The sequence below is a fragment of the Natator depressus genome, chromosome 2 (assembly GCF_965152275.1).
Source record: "Natator depressus isolate rNatDep1 chromosome 2, rNatDep2.hap1, whole genome shotgun sequence".
NCBI lineage: Eukaryota > Metazoa > Chordata > Testudines > Cheloniidae > Natator > Natator depressus.
In genome coordinates, this window is record NC_134235.1 from 74,680,679 (window position 1) to 74,700,831 (window position 20,153).

Here is a 20,153-nt window from a genome sequence, read left to right on the forward strand (position 1 = left end):
GGAAAGATTTTGTTCTCTAACTTTATACAGAAGTTCAATTAAGGTTAGGAGTGAAAAAAAATATTTTGCTATCTATGCCTGTATGATTGGTCTCAATCCAGTTCCTAGTTAAGAGCAGTCAGAAAACCCATGTAATTGGGTTTTCTGACATTTCTGAGAGGATAAGAACTGATTAGGAAAAAATTGAACTATCTTGTTTTGGTCCTTCCAAAACAGTTGGGGCATGGCTTCCATGCAGGTGCAGATTGCACTGCCAGTGCAGTTCCTGTTTCATGAATACTACTCTCTAAGGGTGCCATTTAATCTTTAATAATTAGGGCCCTACTAAATTCACAGTCCATTTTGGTGACTTTTACAGTCACAGGATTTAAAAAATAATAAATTTCATGATTTCAGATATTTAAATCTGAAATGTCACTGTGGTAACTGTAGGGGTCTTTATCTAAAAGGGGGATGTGGAGGCATCATAAGATTATTGTAGGGGACTTGTGGTATTGCCGCTCTTACTTCTGCAATGCTTCTCTCAGCAGCGCTGCCTTCAGAGGTGGGTGGTTGGAGAACGGCAGCTGCCAGCCGGGAGCCCAGCTCTGAAGGCAGCGCCAGCAGCAGCAAAGGAGTAAGGGTGACATGGTATGATATTGCTTCCCTCGTTTTTGTACTGCTGACTTCGGAGTTGGGCCCTCAGCCAGCAGCCACCACTTTTCAGATGCCCATTGCCACCCTTACTTCTGCACTGCTCCTGGTGGTGCTGCCTTTCAGAACCGGGTGCCTGGCCTGCAGCTGCTGCTTTCTGGCCACCCAGCCCTGAAGGCAGCTGAGAAGTAAGGGCGGCAATACTGTGACACCCCTACAATAACCTTGCAACCCTCCGTGACCCCCTTTTGTATTGGGACTCCCAGTTTGAGAAATGCTGATCTCCCCTATGAAATCTGTATTGTATAGGGTAAAAGTACACAAGACCAGATTTCACAGTCCATGATGCTTTTTTTGTGGCCATGAATTTGGTAGGGCACTATTAATAATCACTATGTTCACACTTAAAATGAAAAATAGTAAATGGTTTTCAAGTATATCTTCTTTTTTAGAAAGCCGTGAAATTGAAAGGATTTGAGGCTGAAAAAATAACGAGTAAACTATATTGTTTATGTAACTTCATGGTTTCAAACTGCTGGTTGTTATTTCAGGAAAATTTGTTTATAATGGGATGTCTGTACGAGGACGACAGGACTTAGAAATTCAGGGCCCTCGACTTAATAATACAAAAGAAGAAAAAACATCCATTAAATATGGACCAGATCGACGTTTAGATCCTATTGTAACTGAGGAAATGCCCTTGTTGGAGGTATCTTATATTCTCCCCTGATAATAATTTGAGCACATAGTCAAATGTTCCACTATACCTTTATAAAATAGTAATTTTTTTACTTTTGGTTTAACTTTATTTATAGCATTGCTGTCTTTTGACCTAACATCCAAAATGGCAATCTTATGGGGCAGAATGTAGTGGATTAAGTAAATCATTCTTTTACAGCTGCACCAGTTTTTCAAAGTACCAAGTTTGTATCTAATTCAGGTGAAACTTCAGAGTTACAGGTATCATTACAAATTTGTGACCCTGTTGAAGTATACACATTTCTGCCAGAATTTGAGTTAAGACAACTTTATTAGTAAAAGTTGCAAGGAAAAAAAATTAGCATTTTGGTTTCTCTATCTCCAGTTGCAAAACCTAATTTCCCAAGGTAGAGCCTTATTTCCTGAGTATAAAGGGGGTCAGTGAAAGCAAAAATGAAACAGAAAAATTCCTTCATTTACGATGGTTCCGTATGATTCCCTTTACTGTTAAATTTAACATTGACAAATTAGAATTTTAGTTTATAAATACTGTGGCGGCTTCTTCAAGTTATTTTCAGAAATATGTTACTATTAAATTGTTAACCTTATACATTTTTTTCCCCAATGCAGGTGTTCTTTATAAATTTTCCTACGGGGCTGCTCTGTGGAGAAATCAGAAAAGCATATGTAGAATTTGTGAATGTGAGCAAGTGTCCTCTTACTGCATTGAAGGTTGTATCAAAACATCCAGAATTTTTTACTTTTGGTGGAAATACTGCTGTTTTAACACCACTGAGTCCCTCAGCTTCTGAAAACTGTAGTGCTTACAAGACTGTTGTGACAGATTCTACCTCTGTATGTACAGCACTGATGTCATCAGCTTCTTCTGTAAACTTTGGGGTTGGCACAGGAAGTCAGCCAGAGGTGATACATGTCCCACTTCCTGACTCTGTTCTCCTCCCTGGGGCTTCAGTCCAGCTGCCAATGTGGTTACATGGACCAGATGAAGAAGGGGTTCATGAAATAAACTTTTTGTTTTACTATGAAAGTATTAAAAAACACTCAAAAATGTGGTAAGTTTTTAAACTAAGTTTTTCAAACTAAATTAGGTCTTACTAGTAAACTACTTGACACTGAATGTATTTAGGTATGTTAAATATTTCTGGACTTAAGTGCCATAAAAATGAAAGTGGTGTCTAACTGGTGTCTAACTTTGCTGTAGTAATAAAGCAAAGCATAAACATTAGTAGCTATGTATATATATATTACACTGAACTCACTGCTGCTAGATTAACTTTCTGGTTAAATTGTCAAACTGATTGATTGCATATATTTTGGACAGAGCAATTTTTCAAAGTACTACGCTCCTGAATGAAACAAATCTCCATGAATTCTTAGCAAAGGACAATGTATGTGAAGTCAGGCTTTTGCCGTGGAAGCATATTTTAGTTCTTGCTCGTGGGTTGTCTTACTTTCCTAGGGGAAGAGAGAGTGGAGTGGATGCTATTGGATACTGTAAAAGGGAAGCTCTGTCCACATCAGAGCCTCAAGAAAGTTTGCTTTCATTTCAGAACTTGACCAGCAGTTCCAGCTTATTAATTTCTTCAACCAATATTCAAAAACAAATAGTCTCTTCACAAATACAAAATCACAGTAATGTCTTTTCGCTTTCTTACTCAAGATACTTGTTTTGCTACTCATCTGGAGAGAAGGTGGCCTTACCATTTGTGATTTTTTTCTATACTTTTTTTTTTCCTTTTCTTGTTACCACTTACAAAATAGCAGCTAATCAGGTTGACATAGGCAAGAAGAGATTGTCCACACTGGAAGAATGACAGGAGGCCATGCATGTGGGTTAATTAGGCTGCACCTTTATTTCCTTTTAATAGCTGGGAGTATCCGGAAACAAATTGTACAGTGCAGGGAGGAGGGGTCAGCTCCCTGCTGTTCAAGACATAGGGGCGCCAAACCCCCTTCCGCAGCTCCCATAAGGAGTGTTTTCCTTCAAATCCTTTTCCAATCCCTATTACCTGATAACCATATCCCTTCCATACAGAGTTCCTGCATTGGATATCTGCCACAAGGAGCCATCAACAAAATGCTTGGCTGCCTCCCCCACTCCATCACCCTCCAGATTCCCAGATATCCACAGATTCCGTCTTCCTTTTTTCCCTTTTAACAGAGGTGAACCATATTTGCATCCATTGTCCACTCCCAGGTTTCCAAAGAGTGTACAAGATGCATCAGCTGGTCCCATAACATGCCCTTCCTTATTGTGCCTTGCTCCTATGGCTCTACGGAGAGACTTATACTGCTTCTCAGGTTCAGTCCCTGTCCTGGGTAATACAGTTTAGGAGTAGCAGCAGATAGAGGCTCAGTCTTTTGTAAACAGGCTCTAAAGAACCACACTATCAGTTGATCAGGCGTCAGTTGTCCAGACAGTGGAGGAGTGAGCCTTCAGGAGACACTAGTGAACCAATACATTCACCTAACGTTTTAATTTCTATCTGCTCATAGATCAGAGTGGAGAATTCAGTGTTTTCAATCCCTCTTTTCCTTCTCTGCCTTTCATTTTTTTTCCCCTTCATAATTTATGTCCTGGCTTGTTTTTACAGTTTCAAGTCAGTGCAGGGATGCTGTTCATATTCTTGGCTTGCTGCACCTTCTCAACCTCTAGCTTTACCTAGATTAAGTCCCTGGGACTTGGGAGATCTGAGTTCTGTTCCCAGTTGTACCAATACTTCCTGTGTGACCTTGGACAACTTACTTCGTCTTTTTCACAGTTCCCCATCTGTAAAGTGAGAATACTTCACTACCTCAAATAGACGTTGAGGATGAATTAATGGGGCTGAGCTACTTATATATTATAGTGATGTAATCCATAAAAAGAACCTAGCTACAGTTCCGTTTACCTGCCAAATCTAACAGGAGAAGAGCTCTGTGGAGCTCAAAAGCTTGTCTCTCTCACCAACAGAAGCTGGTCTGATAAAAGATATTACCTCGTCTCTCTCAAGTCTAACAGAAGAGAATTCTGTAAACTGGACTGAAGAATTCTTTATTGTTTAGCTCCCCATAAATACCCATCCTACAGGCTTAAGTGGGTTGTGTCCTCAGAGCATATAGTGTAACATATATGTAACATACCATCAAATATTGATTGACTTTGCTATGGGCATATTATACTTGTGCACTGTGAGTTTCACAGGCCGCCTGTCCTATTGCAAGTGCAGAGTGTCTCAATAAAAGGTCTGCAGAACTCAATTTCTGGTGTATTGCAGACTTCAGGCAGGCCTGCTGACCTTTAGAAAATGGTTGTATCTTTATCAAGTACTTGCCAGCCAGAAAAAATATAAAGCTCACAATAGTTGACTTGCTTTTGCACTGCTAACAGGATTAGAAATAAGCCTTTTTTGCTGGAGTAAGTAGTTCTGATACCTGTGCGCATCCAGAATCTTATGTTTTTGAATGTGGTGCCATTTTTAGTCTTTTTAGACTAAAACACTTCAAAGTGCTTGCATATTCAGCATGTGTGTGTGGCTGTAGCTAATTGAAAGTTGTACTTTTCAAAATACAGACTGATCTATGGAACCTTTGGGCACTAAAGGAATTAGCATATGTTTATCAGCAATGAAGTACTCACTAGACTAACACTTTTAAAATTTAGGACCAACAGCCGTAAACTCTTTCTTTCTGCATCTGGCTAGATCTGAACCTGTGTCAGTGTTGTGATTCTTGTATTTACACTCTCCAGGACCTTGAGCCTAATCAGTAGTACAGGTTTTCAAACACCTACAAACATGAGTGTCAACTTGCTATATCTTTTATCTTGGAGTCCGGAGATGCTATATAGCAAAGGATGTCTTCAGTGGGAGCTGGAAACAAATTAATGGCCTGTTTACATCTGCCTTTAAATGTAAAAGCATAATAGTTAATGAGAATTTCTCTGATAAACCAGTATTGCAATTTAGAACCTGATACTTTCTTTCTAGTCATAGAGTATTAAGACACACTGCAGTTATTTGTACCAGCCGATCTTTGAATGTTCGAGCTACTGTCTGCAGAAGTAATGCCCTTGAGGATGAAGGCAAAGGGGACAATATGCTGGTATTTGTGGATGTGGAAAATATCAATACTGTAAGTTTGTTTAGAAAAGGGGATTTTATTTTCTTTATACTCTTTTACCAAGATTTACTCTCATGGCTGGATGTGTTTTTGTAAGTATATGCTTGGTCTGCTGATAGACAAGTTTCTCTTTAACATGCTAATTAAAGCAAATTATTCTGCAAAACAGATTTATTACAAACATGAAGTTCGAAACGTTCAATAAAATGCATTGAAACAATTTTAGGACTCTTCAACTACAAGTGGAATTTCACTAAATCAAGTTCAGTGTAGACAAGTTCCACTGTAATTCCTCCCTCCCCCCAAATGTGCTGTAGGAACTGTGATAGGTGCCAATTTTTATTTGACTGGAGAGGGTGTGTATTGTAAGTTACATTTGAAGCATTCTTGATGCCCATCAGTTGCAAAGCATGGATAACTAGCTTTGAATGGCATAACTAAGCCTTTCATTCTATCACACAAGTTTTGTTGCTAACTGCAAATGAAAAAATGATTCAGTTCAACATTATGAACTTGGAATCTGAGTCTTTGACTCTTGCTTACACCTACTAGCCAAACTCTCAACCTGATAGATCCCCCTAATTGAAGTAATGGGTGCTGCTGGTACAGTAGCTTGGCATGATCTGTATAGCTGTGGTTTGCAGTCTTTCCACACTACACCCAAAAACCCAAATGTACTTTCTTGTTACAAGCCAACGTTGAGAGACTGGGTCATGATAAGAAACGGCAGATGGGTTTTTTGTGAGAGGCTGTGTCTTTGTAGATTTGGTATATGGGCACTTGTAAGTGTGCTTCTCACTGGCCACATAGCATTTAACTCTTGTTCACTGTAACACTGCTTCTGGTGCTGTGCTGGTATTAGTTCTAAAGAGGGAGGGGGAGCAGCAGTAGAAGGAGTCTGGGATAGCTGATCTTGTGCTCTGTACCCTTACTGGGTTCTAGTGCTTTATTCTCCCTCAACCAGCTATGAACCAATTGTGGGTTGCATTTTATTAATTGTGAAATCCTGATCTTAAGAGTCAATAAGTGCCTTTTTTTCTTCATTTTTTAAAAGATGTTCTACCACCAACATATAAACTATTGTAAACTAATATACAGTATAGTGTTTAAATTATAATTGGGGGGCTTATTACCTTGAGGCCAGCTGTGTAATCTGGCAGAGTCCTTCTGGTAATGTGGTGTCACCAGTGTGGCCTATGATGGGCTGCCACAGCAGAGCTGGCTGGAAGATAAGATCAAAGAAAAATGTTCAGTAGTTCTCTAACCTGGCTGTCTGAGGGAATTCCACACACAGTGCTAAATTCAGCAAGCTTTTCACTATTACCTTTGGCTCATTAAACCTATTAATATTGAAACTTGAATATTTCTTAATTTGTAGTAATATTTGGGTAGCACTAGAAATTGATACTGTTAAGTAACTTTTTAAAAATACATTAAATGTTTATCACATTCCATTGAAGGGGAGAGAGATTTTTATACTGATAAAGTGAGGCAGAAAGGTTAAATTACTTGTCAAAAGCTTTTTAATGAGTTTGTCAGGTACAACTAGAAACCAGGCTCCTGGCTTCCATTTCTGAGTTCAGAGCACGAGACCATTCCATTTTACTAGAAATTATTGGCATAAATTATGTGTATTTAGGAGTTTCCATGCTCCAGAATGGTGAAGCTACAGTGTCTGCACTAAACAGCAGAATAATATAACTGAATCCTTACCGATGAATTTTTAAACAGTTGGGTGCTAGCTGAATCACTGAACTGAGCCAATATTTCATATGCACAGGCACATTGTCTTACTGTTCTTTTGGCTGGTTTTTAAAGTTAATGTTTTTTGAGCAGTTGTCAATGAGGGGATGTGTGAGGCAGGAATTCTGACCTCAGTAGGCATCCGCAGCCTCAAATGAAACAATTTTAATTAGTGTTTTAGTTGCAACTGAATTGTGCAGAATGTTTTTATCATTCTGGGAAATGTTAAGAAAAACAGGCGTTTAGGCCACATTAAGTCTTGAAGTTGATTTAAAACATAGGTTTTGTGCTTCTGGCCCATGTGTTGTGGAATATTTACCTAAGTAATTTTAGACATAGAGATATGGATAAATCAGAGTGTCCTAGTGGATGGAAAACTGGACTGAGAATTAGAAGGCCTGGGTTCTATTCAAACTCTGCTGCTGTCCTGCTGTGTGACACTTCACCTCTCCATGCCTCTGTTTCTCTTCCATCCTTCCTCTTGACTGGTTATTTAATTTGAAGGCTCTTCAGGGCAGGGACTTTCTTATTGTCTTTGTACAATGCCTAACACAGAGGGACTCCAATCTGTTGTAGCCTCTGGATATACCTGTACAAATATTATGGATTAGGGCCTCCCCAAAGATGCCAGATGCCTCATATATTTTGAAATAGGGCTCTTCATTTGTAGAATAAAAAGTTGCTCCTTTTGTCAGTTGGTTTAGATTGGCACAATTAAATTTCTCATTCTTATTTAGAGTGAAGCTGGGGTTAAAGAATTTCATATAGTACAAGTATCAAGTAACAGCAAGCACTGGAAGTTACAGAAAGCTGTAAATCTCTCTGAAGACAAAGGTTTGTATTTTTATCAGGTATAAGCTAGTCACTGTTCTGTTTGGCAAAGAACAGTTAATCTTATGAGATAAGGCATCAAATTATACTGTTTAAATATACTTGTTTTCTCTTTTGTCTTTTTTTAAATAAATTTCTTGTAATTCTGTTTTACCATTTTAGAAACTAATTTGTCATTATCATTAAAAGACATTTCTGCTCTGCCAATAAACTAAAAATCCATCTGTATATGGATAGTTCAACCAAGCTGTTTGGATTGGTTGACTAGTGGAGTTTACGTCTCCGGTTCTGCCGATCTCCATCTGCCTTGCTTCCTCTGTTATATTACATTTATTTATTTTTATAGCGGTAGAATGATACTTAACCTATTCGGTTATCTGTTTCCTTTATGTATTTTTAATTTAATCTACTTCAGTTTACACAAATTTACTTTATCCATACCTGTAAAATTGGCTCTCTGCTTATTTGAACATGAGTCCAAACATCTGGGCTTCCTGTTGCACTAGAATTGATGACCAGAACAGTCAGACATTACTATGCTGTAATTGTTTCCTTTCCCATACCTGCTTCTCCTTTCTCTACTCTGACATTTCCTACTCTAAGTTAGAAGTGATTGGAGGTGCAAATGAAAGTCTTTCATTCACTGACTCATGGTATCCGTATACCAGATAATTATAGCAAGATGGATTCTTTGTATCTGTTAACTTGGATTCCATTTCTTATTTGCTAAGTAAATTCTATTATAGTTTTGGAGACAACTAACTTGTACAATATTGGTTCATGAGTGGATTCTAAATAGTCTCCTATGTGCATCAGGCTTACAGATTGCAAAGACTGTGGTTTTGGGAGGTGCTCAGGTGCTGTGGTAGTGGAGACCATATAAGTATCTAGCTCAATGGGAAATGTTTTTTTCAACATCTTTCTTTCAGATTATAAACTTGCCAGTAGAGAGAGAGGAAAGCTATGCTTTAAAGCAGTAAGATGCAAAAACTCTGGAGGTAGGTTCACTTACTTTATTGGACGGTGGTTTTGGGTGGGATTTTCAAAAGTATTTGTGCCTTCCATGAAACTTAAGTGCTCATGGTGTGACTTTGCATGCAGATGAAGTGACACTTTCTCTCTTTGTCGTTTAGAAAATTACACATTTGCAGACATTGTCTTTGGAAATGAGCAGGTATGTAAATTGATACAACTTAATACTTTGTCAATATTAAATACCTGTCTTGTACATATGACCCAGTCACAGCCTTTATTACCCAAGAAATACCTCCGTACGTGGCATACAATTATCTTTTGCACTTCATGTTTATGCTAGTATTTTAAAAACACAAATTCTTATACCCTGAAGTCTTTTTCTCCTTGCTTCCTCAGTGTACATAGACAGAATAAACAATATGGATATAGACAATATGGGAGGCAGCATGATCCAATGGATAGGGTAGTGGATAATCTGGAGACCTAGGTTCTATTTCTGGCCCTGCCACTGCTTTGTGGCACTGAGCAGTTCACTTCACCTCTTTCCCTTCCCACCCTTTTCTGTTTTTTCTGTTTAGATTGTAAGCAGTTCAATACCTAGGATAGAGAAACCCTAATCTGTTGTGGCCTCTAGATGTTACTGTAATAGAAATAATAAAAATAACTATTACATTTGTTGATAGTTTTAAAAATTTGTTCTGCTCACATATGTGACTGTAAAAAGTATACCGGGGGGGGGGGGGGTTCCATGAGTGTTTGTGAATTCCAGATATGCTTGTTGTGTTGCAAGTAGATCTCTTCCCTAACTGCCAGTCCTGCAAACCCCACCTATCTCCAAAAAGTCAATCTGTATTTTTTGTCTTGTGCACTATCACTAATAATAAAGACTTCACAGTCAGATATACCTGTGCAACACAATCAGTGGGATTGTGTAGGTATATTTGAGGGCAGAATTTGGAAGAATCTATATTCTTTCATAGTTATTGAACACTTATAGCAGAGGGAGAGTGGAGCAGGGCAGGGGGAACTGTGAATAAAGTAGCCCTCTGACTCTGAATGCAAATGGAGAGTAGGTTTGTTGAGTTAAAGGTGCTAGTTTTATGTATTTACAATATGGTATTGCCTGGATGATGATTGGGGCTTGCTGTGTTAGGTTCAGTACAGAGAAGGTAATGTCTGTCTTCAAAATCACTTTTCAGCATAGACTTATGCTTCAAATGTGACCACTGTGCCCAAATTTTTAAACAGTTGTGCCTTCTTACATTTTATTTTTTTTAACTAGCTTGTATACCTGACACTTCTTCAAGTTGAGATTTCACTGATATTGCTTGTTAGATGCAAAAATACCTTATGTGATTGTGTATAATATTGGTTTAATCTTACTTTAAATGCATAGTATATCTTATCCGTTCTGTGTCTGATTTTACTGAACTAAGAGCGTATCTGATGCCTTCAGTCAAATTGATCATAGAGGAGCCTGATTTGCTCCCATTGAAGTTGGTGGAGGTCTTGATGATGACTTCAGTAGAAACAAGATTGAACACTGATACAAAGCTTTAGGGTATCTTTCTGTCAAAACCAGTAACAGTTCATGTTGAGCGAAGGGAATGGTTCATATTGAGACTTTATAGAACAGTATGTGTCTATAAAAAAAAGATTTGTTTGACTTTGTACGTAGTTGAAAGGAAGCACATTCTATAGAAGTAACTGTAAATGTGACTTCTGAACTTCAAGAAGAGAGCACTGGTAGACACAAAGTTATTCTTTTGTAGTTTCATATGAGCACCAGTGGGGAAACTCATAAAGCTCCTTTGCTTTTTTTCTTTACTTACATATTATAATGCCATTTAGTAATTTTCTCTGCCCATCAGATAACACCCAGCTTAATCTGTATCACCTGATCCTGAAGTAGCAGTTTCTCTTGGTGTCTGCTTATTTAGCAGATCATCTTTGATTGCATCTGAACACAGATGAAACAAGATGCTGATTCTTATCTTGAAATAAGGGTTAGTCAGTTTCTCTGCATTTTTAATATTTTCAACAGAACTGTTCCATGGAACACTAAGATTTCTCTGTGAAAACATGCTGATATATTTGAAAGCTTTTTATTCTCTTAGGAATGTGGGTTGGCTTGGTTTCATCTATAGCAAACTGTTCCAGTTCAATGGCATTTTTTGTAGATTTAAAATACTTAATCATAAGACTTTAAACTATTAAGACACTCTCTCAGTCTTTCACAATCAAAGAATGTAGGGTTTGCAGTGCATATACTGGAACAGAATTTTGTATCATTGACTTGTCATTCACAGCAAGTAAAACACAAGCATCTAATTTTATTTACAATCTTAGATATCAGTTCAGCTATAATAAGTAAAAATTAAGTTAACATTTAGTCAGTACTCAATGTATAGATGAGCATTAGTGGAAGACAAGCATGTGCACTTAAATTGTTGCTTTTTAGAAATTTGGCAAACTAATGCTACCATCCCAGGTATACTAGAAAGGAAAATGAGTTCAAAACTGGCCAAGATACAGATTCTGCATCACCACTAAGCTTTGTACAGTTCCATGTGACGTTATGTGAACTAACTTACATATTTACCATAGGATCATAAACTTCATCTTATGGTCAATACCCTCTGCCACAAACTGTGCTAAGGATGGGATCTGGAGGTGCATAAAGCTGGGTGCTTGGTGAAGGCTGTAGGTGGGTGCTGGGTAGGAGCTGTCTGGGGGAGAACTTACTTATAACTGTAGCACCTAGGAACTCTAGTCATGGACCAGAACGCCATTGTGCAGGTGGTTCACAGACAGTCCCTGCCCATGAAAGTTTACAATCCGAGTATATAACAAGAGACAACAGAAGGTTATAGACAAATAGATGGAGTACAAGGAAACAATGAGATAATATTGTCAATGATAGTGGTCTGAGTACACTAGCATTCTAACCATTGTCAAGTTTTTGTTAGTGTATCATGGCAAGGGGAAGGTTTTTTCCAGGAGGGATTTGAAGGAGGATAATGAGGTAGCTTTCCATATGTTTATGGGAATTATCTCACAAGCATGAGGGGGAGTATGGGAGAAACATGAAGGTGCTTATTTGAAAATTTAGCAAATGGATGATTGGCATCATGGTCCAACTGAAGGTGGGAGTTGACCTTGATTGTGAATGAGATACGATACGTAGAGTGGGGATAGGTTGTGTAGAGCTTTAAAATTGAAGACAAGCAGCTGCTGGATGCAATAGAGAAAGGGGGAGCCAGTGGAGGGATGCAAAGAGAGGGGTGACATGAACAAAGGAACATGCAAGGAAAAGTCTTTGCAGAAGCATTGAATGGATATCATTGGGGCAAGATTGCACTTGTCCAGGCCAGAGAACAGGGTGTTGCAGTAATTGAGATGTGAAATGAGACCCTGGATAGGGATTTTAGCTGGATGATGGAGAAGAAAGGCATGTCTTAAGTCTTATTTCTCAAGTCTTATGCAGAAAGAATCAGCAAGAGTTAGACATAATGTGGAAGTCAGGTCCTAGAGAGAGGTCAGAGCCAAAGGTGAGGCAAGATTACATACCTGAGTGACAAGCAAAATTTTGGGCTAAGGGAGAGGGCAACTGGAGATGGTTGTTCAGGCTGGGGAGTTAGTGGGGGAGTTTTGTGACTCTGCCTGGGGGATAGCTTGTGGGAGAAGACAGGGACAGCTGGGAGTATGGGGGAATTTAAGGGGGAAAATGTGAATGAGAGGGATTTGATGGGGAGTAGTTGGGGAGAGGGGTATCTGGGAGGTAGCTGGGGAGGGGCTCTGTTGGAGGATTTCAGAGCCTGGTGGATGAAAGTGTCTGATAAGCTATCTTGATGCTGGCTGGGGAAGGGGAGCCTGGGACCAGTTTGGGATCCCAATAATTTTCTATCACTGCTTTGTTATACCCTTCCAGGCTACTCTCCTCCCTCCCCCCATTAAAATCCATTGGGGGGGGGGGGGAAGGAGGCCACAAGGCAGAGGCTACTTACTCAACAGGCACTATAGTGGCTTCTTTTGGCCATGAGCCACAATTGCAACTTGCTTGTGCAGTCTAGCTCACTGCACAGGTCCATGGCACTTTGTAGCCCTGATGTTGGTGGTATGAATTGTACTGACTGAACTTGTTGGTAAGGAATTTATGAAAATACAGATATCTTGAGATATTTTCACAATCAGAAAAACACAAAATTGCTTTTAGCTAAGTGTCTGTGGAAGACAATAGATCTTAAGCTGAATGAATTGGTCCAAGTCATTACTTTTTAAAAGGGCATCACTTCCAACATTTTTGTATTCTACTTTTTTTTTTTTTTTGAGCCTCAAATTCCTAACGATTGGGTTTGCTCCACATTGCTCAGCATAGCAGACCCGATCAGTGGCTGAAGATTTTAACTGTTTGTTCTTGATGGTCATGCCAGTTCCCTGTGGACTTCAGCTCTCTTCTGTGTTTGAGACATAGCAGGCCATGTGTTCGGGTTTCTTTGCATTTACTTCAATGGCTGAAAGGCTCATGAGACAGGGCCAAAAATGCCCCAAATGCAAAGCCTTGCTAATTTCCCCCCATTTTAGCATTGATCTGCTCAGTATGCAGGAATTTAAGGTTCTCTGAAAGGTGGCTTTTCTGTCACATTCTCCTGTGCCTGCCTTGCTATCATGCACCAAATGTGTCTCTATATAAAATTCAGGAGACTGACCATTCCCACTGTGCCTTATCCCACCATGAACTTGGGTGGCTGAGTGGCAATAGAATTGCAGGTTCATCTGATCACCACAATGGAGCAGGGGGACCAGGAGGTATAAGCAGCAGTAAGATAGCCCCTCTGATATTTACTCAATTGTTAGTGTATGTTTCCCATCATTGGCACGGGTTTAAATGGCAGTCTTTAGTCCAGGTTTTCAGATATATGAATACAAATACTAGTTAAGTGTAAAAATCCTGGGCAGTTTCATATAGTAAGGCCCACAAAAATGGCAGGGCAGTATTTCTTCTGTCTGTGTTTCAAATTTAATAGAGTCCCTGAGTCTCATCAGTCTCCCTTGCAGGAAAACATTCTAGAAACACAGTTTTCCCATAAAAATAATGAGGAGTCCGGTGGCACCTTAAAGACCAACACATTTATTTGGGCATAAGCTTTCGTGGGTAAAACACCCACTTCTTCAGATGCACGGAGTGAAAATTACACATGTGGGCATTATTATACTGACACAGACTATTACTTCCCCAAGCCCAGGGTTGATCATTCCTCTCCCATGGTCTGAGGAATCTGCCAATACACAACAGCTAACAGCTTTGCACAAGATAATATAGTTTGGACATTTTGACAGACCTCTGAAGGGTGGGGATGAAGGAGTAGGAAGACACACCAAATATTGCCACCACCTCCTTGTCCAGTCTTCTCCCAAGGACAGACTCCTCAACTGCTACTTTATTCTGTGAGATTTGGTTGAAAAAGTTCTGGAGTAAGTGATGGATCGTAGTGATATATTTTTTTTTTTTTTTTTTTTTTCCTGTCCTCCAACTTCATATTCCCCTCATAATGACCTAGACCAGGGTTTTGGCCACTGTCTCTGTCAAAGTTCAAGCCTCAATTTGGGTATAGTTAAGGGCAATGAAAGAGGCTTTCTTGGTTAAATTGGGCCTGCAAAATGAAACATGAAGTGTTATTACCCCATGTATAGACTTTGCAGCCTTAATATTTTAATGGCTTTTTGGTTTTTTAAGTTTGCTATTTTATACACACAGGAAGTTGTATCCTAATTTCATGCTGGGAACCACAGTATTGCTATCATCAAGAGCTCAAAAATTAGTCTGGCCTGGGGGGAAAAAAAAAAAGAAAAGAAAATCATGAGACCCAGTTTTTTTTGGTTTTCTTGCTTCTGGTTTCTAAGCTTTCAGTGTGTACTCAGGACACAATTTCAAACTCTTCTCTGACCATGAGGGCTAATTTTTTTTTAAATGAAAGTTGAAATTTTTATATAGTCAGGACTGCAGGATTGGGAAGCCTCAAGGAAAACATCAAATGCAACACTTTAACCATATTGATGCCCTCGAGAGTCATCAGCAGGGCTGGAACCTTTAGCACTACAGCACAGGGCTCTCTCTCTTGAGCAATGAAGTAACAAATAGCAGTAGTTCATCTTCCTCTGCATCAGTGTTTCTCAACTTTTTTGACCGGCTTTCTGCCTTTCTAAACTGTGTCATGGAGATCCACAGACCGGTCACTGAGAAACACTACTCGATATGGACCAGCCACTAGAGAGAGATGAAACAGATTTTACCAGTGGGTTTCACAGTGGTTTGCAGGTAACAGTATAATGCTAGGACCCCAGAATCCTGGGTTCAATTCAAGATTTGAGAGGGATGTGTTGTCCAGTGGCTACAAACCCTGTGTCTCCTTTCCCAGTCTTTCTCCTAACCTCTCTGCATGCCAGTCAGGCTACTTTTCTTCTCTGGGCTGTTTGGGTTCCAGAAGTGATGGCATTGAGAGCACAGAAGTGTCTCTGGTCTCAGTGCTGATGTCTGGCCCCCAAGAAACAACTTCAGTGTCCTGCTGCCCAGACGTTGAGCCTGCACATTCATTCTGTGGGGGTGATGTGTGTATAGTCTAGTCACCACATAGAAGATCTGTGGGAATGGCGCATGTTCATTGCTGATCAAATCTTTGGAGAAACTACCTGCCAAACTCTAACAAACCTCTAATAAGCATGAGTGAACTGTGATATTCAGGCTTATAACTTGGCCAGATTTCCCTGGGGATCGCAAACAGCACATCCTTTTCAAAAATCGTGTTTTGCTCCAAATCCTAGGAGTGCTAGAGCTTCCTATAAAAATGGCTGAAATAATGTAATAAGGGTAAAATATGGGTATGCACTACAACAAAAGAGGTGTTCTTAATTCTGGTTAGCTAACTAGAGTTGGTTAACTTGAGGTAAAAGCCTAGTTAAGACAGGGCAGTTGTAATGTTTACATAAGTTAGCAGGTAGTTAAAGCCTGTTGGGGAGTCCCAAACCATGATCAGTTCAATAGGGCAGGCTATCATTTGGAACAGGAGCCCCTCGGTTCCCCCTTGGTCATGGGATGGAACTGGACTATCTCCATTCCTCTCTTCTACACTGGCTTATTTAGAGCTGGTATGGAGTTAACTTATGTGGCACAGAAGATTTGCAAAAGCCCATATGCATGATTATTTTGCTTACCAGGGAGTTAGTGCTGAGAAGCTTCACAACAGAGGAAATTCCACCTTCGTAGACTAGACTTGAATCAGTTTATTACATGTACTGAAAGCAAAATGTGGTGTTTTCTTACAGATAATCAGTTCAGCTAGTCCGTGTGCAGACTTTTTTTTCCGAAGCTTATCCTCTGAATTAAAAAGAACACACACACAATCGAATATGTTTCAAGGAGCTGTGAAACAGTCATTTGATGAGGCAGTCAGATTGATACAAAAATGTAGTAAGGTGGATTTGAATATTGTTGTTCTCTGGAAGGTATGTATGGTCTATTCTCAATGATCCATATAGTAGCTTGATTATGAAACATGATTAGTAGAAAATAAGAGCAAATGAGATTGTTTATATCTAATGCAGTGTTCTTGAGATGTACGCCTAATTTTCAGACAAATGTTAGCTTTTGTTTTCATTAAACTTTAGTTTGTCTGAAAACAGGAAATTAAGTTAATTGAAACCAAGGTTGGGACGCTACTGAAAGTTATTACTATAATCAGAGCCATTTTTTGAAACATGTCTAGATTTAAATGTGATTGGCTTAATACTTGAGAGATTCTGTCCCTTCCATATGTGCCTATGTTTCATCCTGGGTGAATGAGGCTTGCTTTTTGAAAGATAGTAAATCAAGTCCTGACCTCTTTGAACCTTATGCAGCCAGAGTCTTTATCTCTGTGGATACACAGGTAGACCCTCCCACACTTTGCTCACATTCTTAGAGGGTTTATTTGAAGTAATGCTCCCACTCACTTTTTAAAGGGGTGGCTCCAATTACCAAGTATAAACACTAAAAATGTATCAACATAACAAATTACACTAAATCTAAATACTATGTTTGGCAATATAAAATTCCAACATTTGTTCGGGAGTTTGCATGCTAACTTTTATATATATTTTTTTCACCTCCACGAAGCACCAGACTTTTCCACTTCAGTTATGGAAGAAATTGTTGAGGGTGAAAGCCTGCTGTTTTCCTAAATTGACTAGCCCATACATGCAAGACATGTTAGACAGCAGTAGAGCACTGCTGGATTCCTGCTTTAGGGTTTCTCTTCCTGGCTCTGGGGACAGATTGTGGTTACAAACAGTATAGCTAAATGTAACAATGCCCCCATTTGGGATTGTCTGCAGGGACTGAACCTGACACCTCTACCATTTGAGCTACAAAATCATGACCTATTAGTATAGAATAGGGTGACCAGATGTCCCGATATTATAGGGACAGTCCCGATTTTTGGGGGCTTTTTCTTGTATAGGCACCTATTACCCCCCACCCCTGTTCCGATTTTTTACACTTGCTATCTGGTCACCCTAGTATAGAAGCAGTAGCAGAGCCATAAAATCCTTTATGTGGCCTAGCTATTTACAGATAACACAGAGCCCACTCACTGTTAGTGTGTAACACAGCACCTTTTTTAAGAGTGTAGTTTTTGAAAGACACAATAAATGGGACTTGGCTTCATTATATTAGAGACCTGAGGTCTAGATCCAGCTCTGTCTCAAGTGAGCTTCTGCAAACTGTTACCCCCCTCTACAGTGGGGGAATAAGTGTCCCTCCCAAGGTAGTAGCAAGAGACTGTGATTCATAATGAGAGTTGTGAAGAGTTCCTATAGAGGGAGTTGGCAACACTAAAAAAGTGTTGACTCTTGTAACTGCTGACATGCAGTGGTGTTCCAAATGAAGAGTAATTGCAAAAACAGTAAGATTCAAAATTCCCTTTATTTGAAATGAAATAAGTGACTTCCCCTGAAGTTCAGAATGCGTTCATCTAGGATCTGACTTCAGTGGGAGTCTTGCATTCTGAGGCTGCAGAATAGGACCTTGGTAAACACAGTGGAAAATACGGGTTCCTCCCACCCATGATAGCAGCTTAGAAGCTGCCAGGAGACTTCCATAAAATCTCCCTTAAAATATGCTGCAATGTTAACTAAGCACTGACTTGGTAATCTTTAGTAGTGTTGAAATAATTCTAAAAATACACCACAGTGCTAGAATGGAGCAAAACTGATTTAAATAAGTATATCTACAATGTATCCTAAGATTTTACATAGTTCACCTGAGATTTTGTTTAAAGTGAATTTTATTGTTAATTATTTTTGTGAAATACACTGCATACCCCCTCTTCACAGTTCCTTGAATTAGAAACATTAAGGCAACACAGAGGACTGTTCTAGATGGGATTTATTAATTAGCTCCTTAGCTTTCTACTGCAAAGTAATTGCACTTTATTGGAAGATGAAGTGCTTCCTTTATTCATAATTTTGTAAATCTGTTGGTAAAGATTATGGTGTACTTTGAAATATTTCTAAATAAAAGGTGGTATAAATGCAAGGTCATTATCACTTCTAAAGTTTGTATTATAAAAGAGAATAACACTTTTGAGGTTTGCAGCAAATTAAGAAATATTAAATGTCTGTTATCTTTGTATTTAGGCGTATGTTGTGGAAGACAACAAGCAGCTTATTTTAGAAGGCCAGCATCATATTCTTCTTCACACATTAGGGAAGGAGGCTTTTTCCTTTCCTCAAAAGCAGGTAATCCTAATACTTTTTTGTATTTAAAAACTGCTTGCTTTACAAAAGCCTTTACAAAGTGTTTGGTATGTTTCCAAAATGTGTGTATCTAAATAAGTTAATGAAATTACCTTGTAAGGGCTTCTGTAGTAGTAATTTTGTAAAGCTCTTGTAAGTATACATCTTGTAAGTTAAAAGGAATCTGCTAATTTAAGACTAATTTCAGCAACATACTTTCAAGTCTTAACTGACACAACTATAAAAACAAAACTTTCAGTGGAAAAGTTAAATACATCTAAGGTCTTAGAGCAGTTGTTGTTAACCTAGTTACCATTTTGGGCCACATATGCAGCTCTCGGTGTTATGCGGGCCACATCCACACTATATTATATACTACCTGTGTGGCCCTGAGAATGTTTACATGGACCACAGTGGTGTGCTGATTGGACCACAAGTGGCCCGCAGACCACAGGCTGAGAACCACCCTCTTAGAGGTTTTCTGCTGGTGCCGTGTAACGTACGAAATGTTGAAGGGAGTTAACGTGTAATATTGGCTAGGTGTTTTTAACTTATGGAAGTGTAAGCAACAGAAGTGATTGTTTGACAAAGACACGAATAAAATTTTAATTTTAGATACTGTCGTATGGCATAGTTCGTAATTATACTTTTGATATAAGCACTGAGGATTCTCTAAATACCTGTTTACATACTAGATCTGAATAATGTCTTGGAAGTTTCAGAGTAACAGCCGTGTTAGTCTGTATTTGCAAAAAGAAAAGGAGTACTTGTGGTTAGTCTCTAAGGTGCCACAAGTACTCCATTTCGTCTTGGAAGTTGTTAGTGTACTTCAGTGATCTGCTGATAATGGGAATGTCAAGTATATGGAAGAGTGTCGTTGAATGCGCAAGCTTTTTAAACATAATTAAACAAACATAGGATATTCAGACAAATCTGTTAAGAGCTAAAGTTCAGTGTTTTAACACTTATTGGCTTTACTTAATTTTTAGTAGTGTTAATTACTGGACCTCAAAATGATTAACTTAATTTCATGTTAAAGGAAAAAAGGCAGTAAGCCCATGACCCATGTAGATGAGATGTAACTGCATAATTGCCTTAAACAAATTACTTCCTTGAGTTTTTTTGCAGGACTAAAATCAAACTGGATGAAAAAAGTTCAGAGCTCTTAATACAATATTGTATTAAGAGGCAATAGAGAAGTCAGCATGTTAGTGTAAGAAAGGTACCTGGTAATATAATAGTAGTGAAACTTGGGTGAGTTCCCTCTGACACAAAAAAGACCCAATCAACTTGGGTTAAAATAAATAAATAAAATAAGTTGTTTCCAAATTAAGGACTTTGAGTTTTGATGCACTAAGGGATTTAATAAAAACGCTTGA

At 38.9% G+C, this 20,153-nt stretch overlaps 1 protein-coding gene across 13 annotated transcripts in view; it reads left to right on the forward strand.

The window, feature by feature from the left end:
- The window catches only part of TRAPPC8 (trafficking protein particle complex subunit 8), a 114,932-nt gene that overhangs the window by 77,635 nt on the left and 17,144 nt on the right, over positions 1–20,153 (forward strand). For all 13 annotated transcript variants that reach the window (XM_074944438.1, XM_074944437.1, XM_074944442.1 and 10 more), the window contains 8 exons: positions 1,185–1,342; positions 1,963–2,405; positions 5,322–5,466; positions 7,935–8,031; positions 8,958–9,026; positions 9,162–9,202; positions 16,327–16,506; positions 18,676–18,777. In XM_074944438.1, coding sequence (XP_074800539.1) covers positions 1,185–1,342; positions 1,963–2,405; positions 5,322–5,466; positions 7,935–8,031; positions 8,958–9,026; positions 9,162–9,202; positions 16,327–16,506; positions 18,676–18,777 — 1,235 coding nt within the window. The remainder of the gene's footprint in view (positions 1–1,184; positions 1,343–1,962; positions 2,406–5,321; positions 5,467–7,934; positions 8,032–8,957; positions 9,027–9,161; positions 9,203–16,326; positions 16,507–18,675; positions 18,778–20,153) is intronic.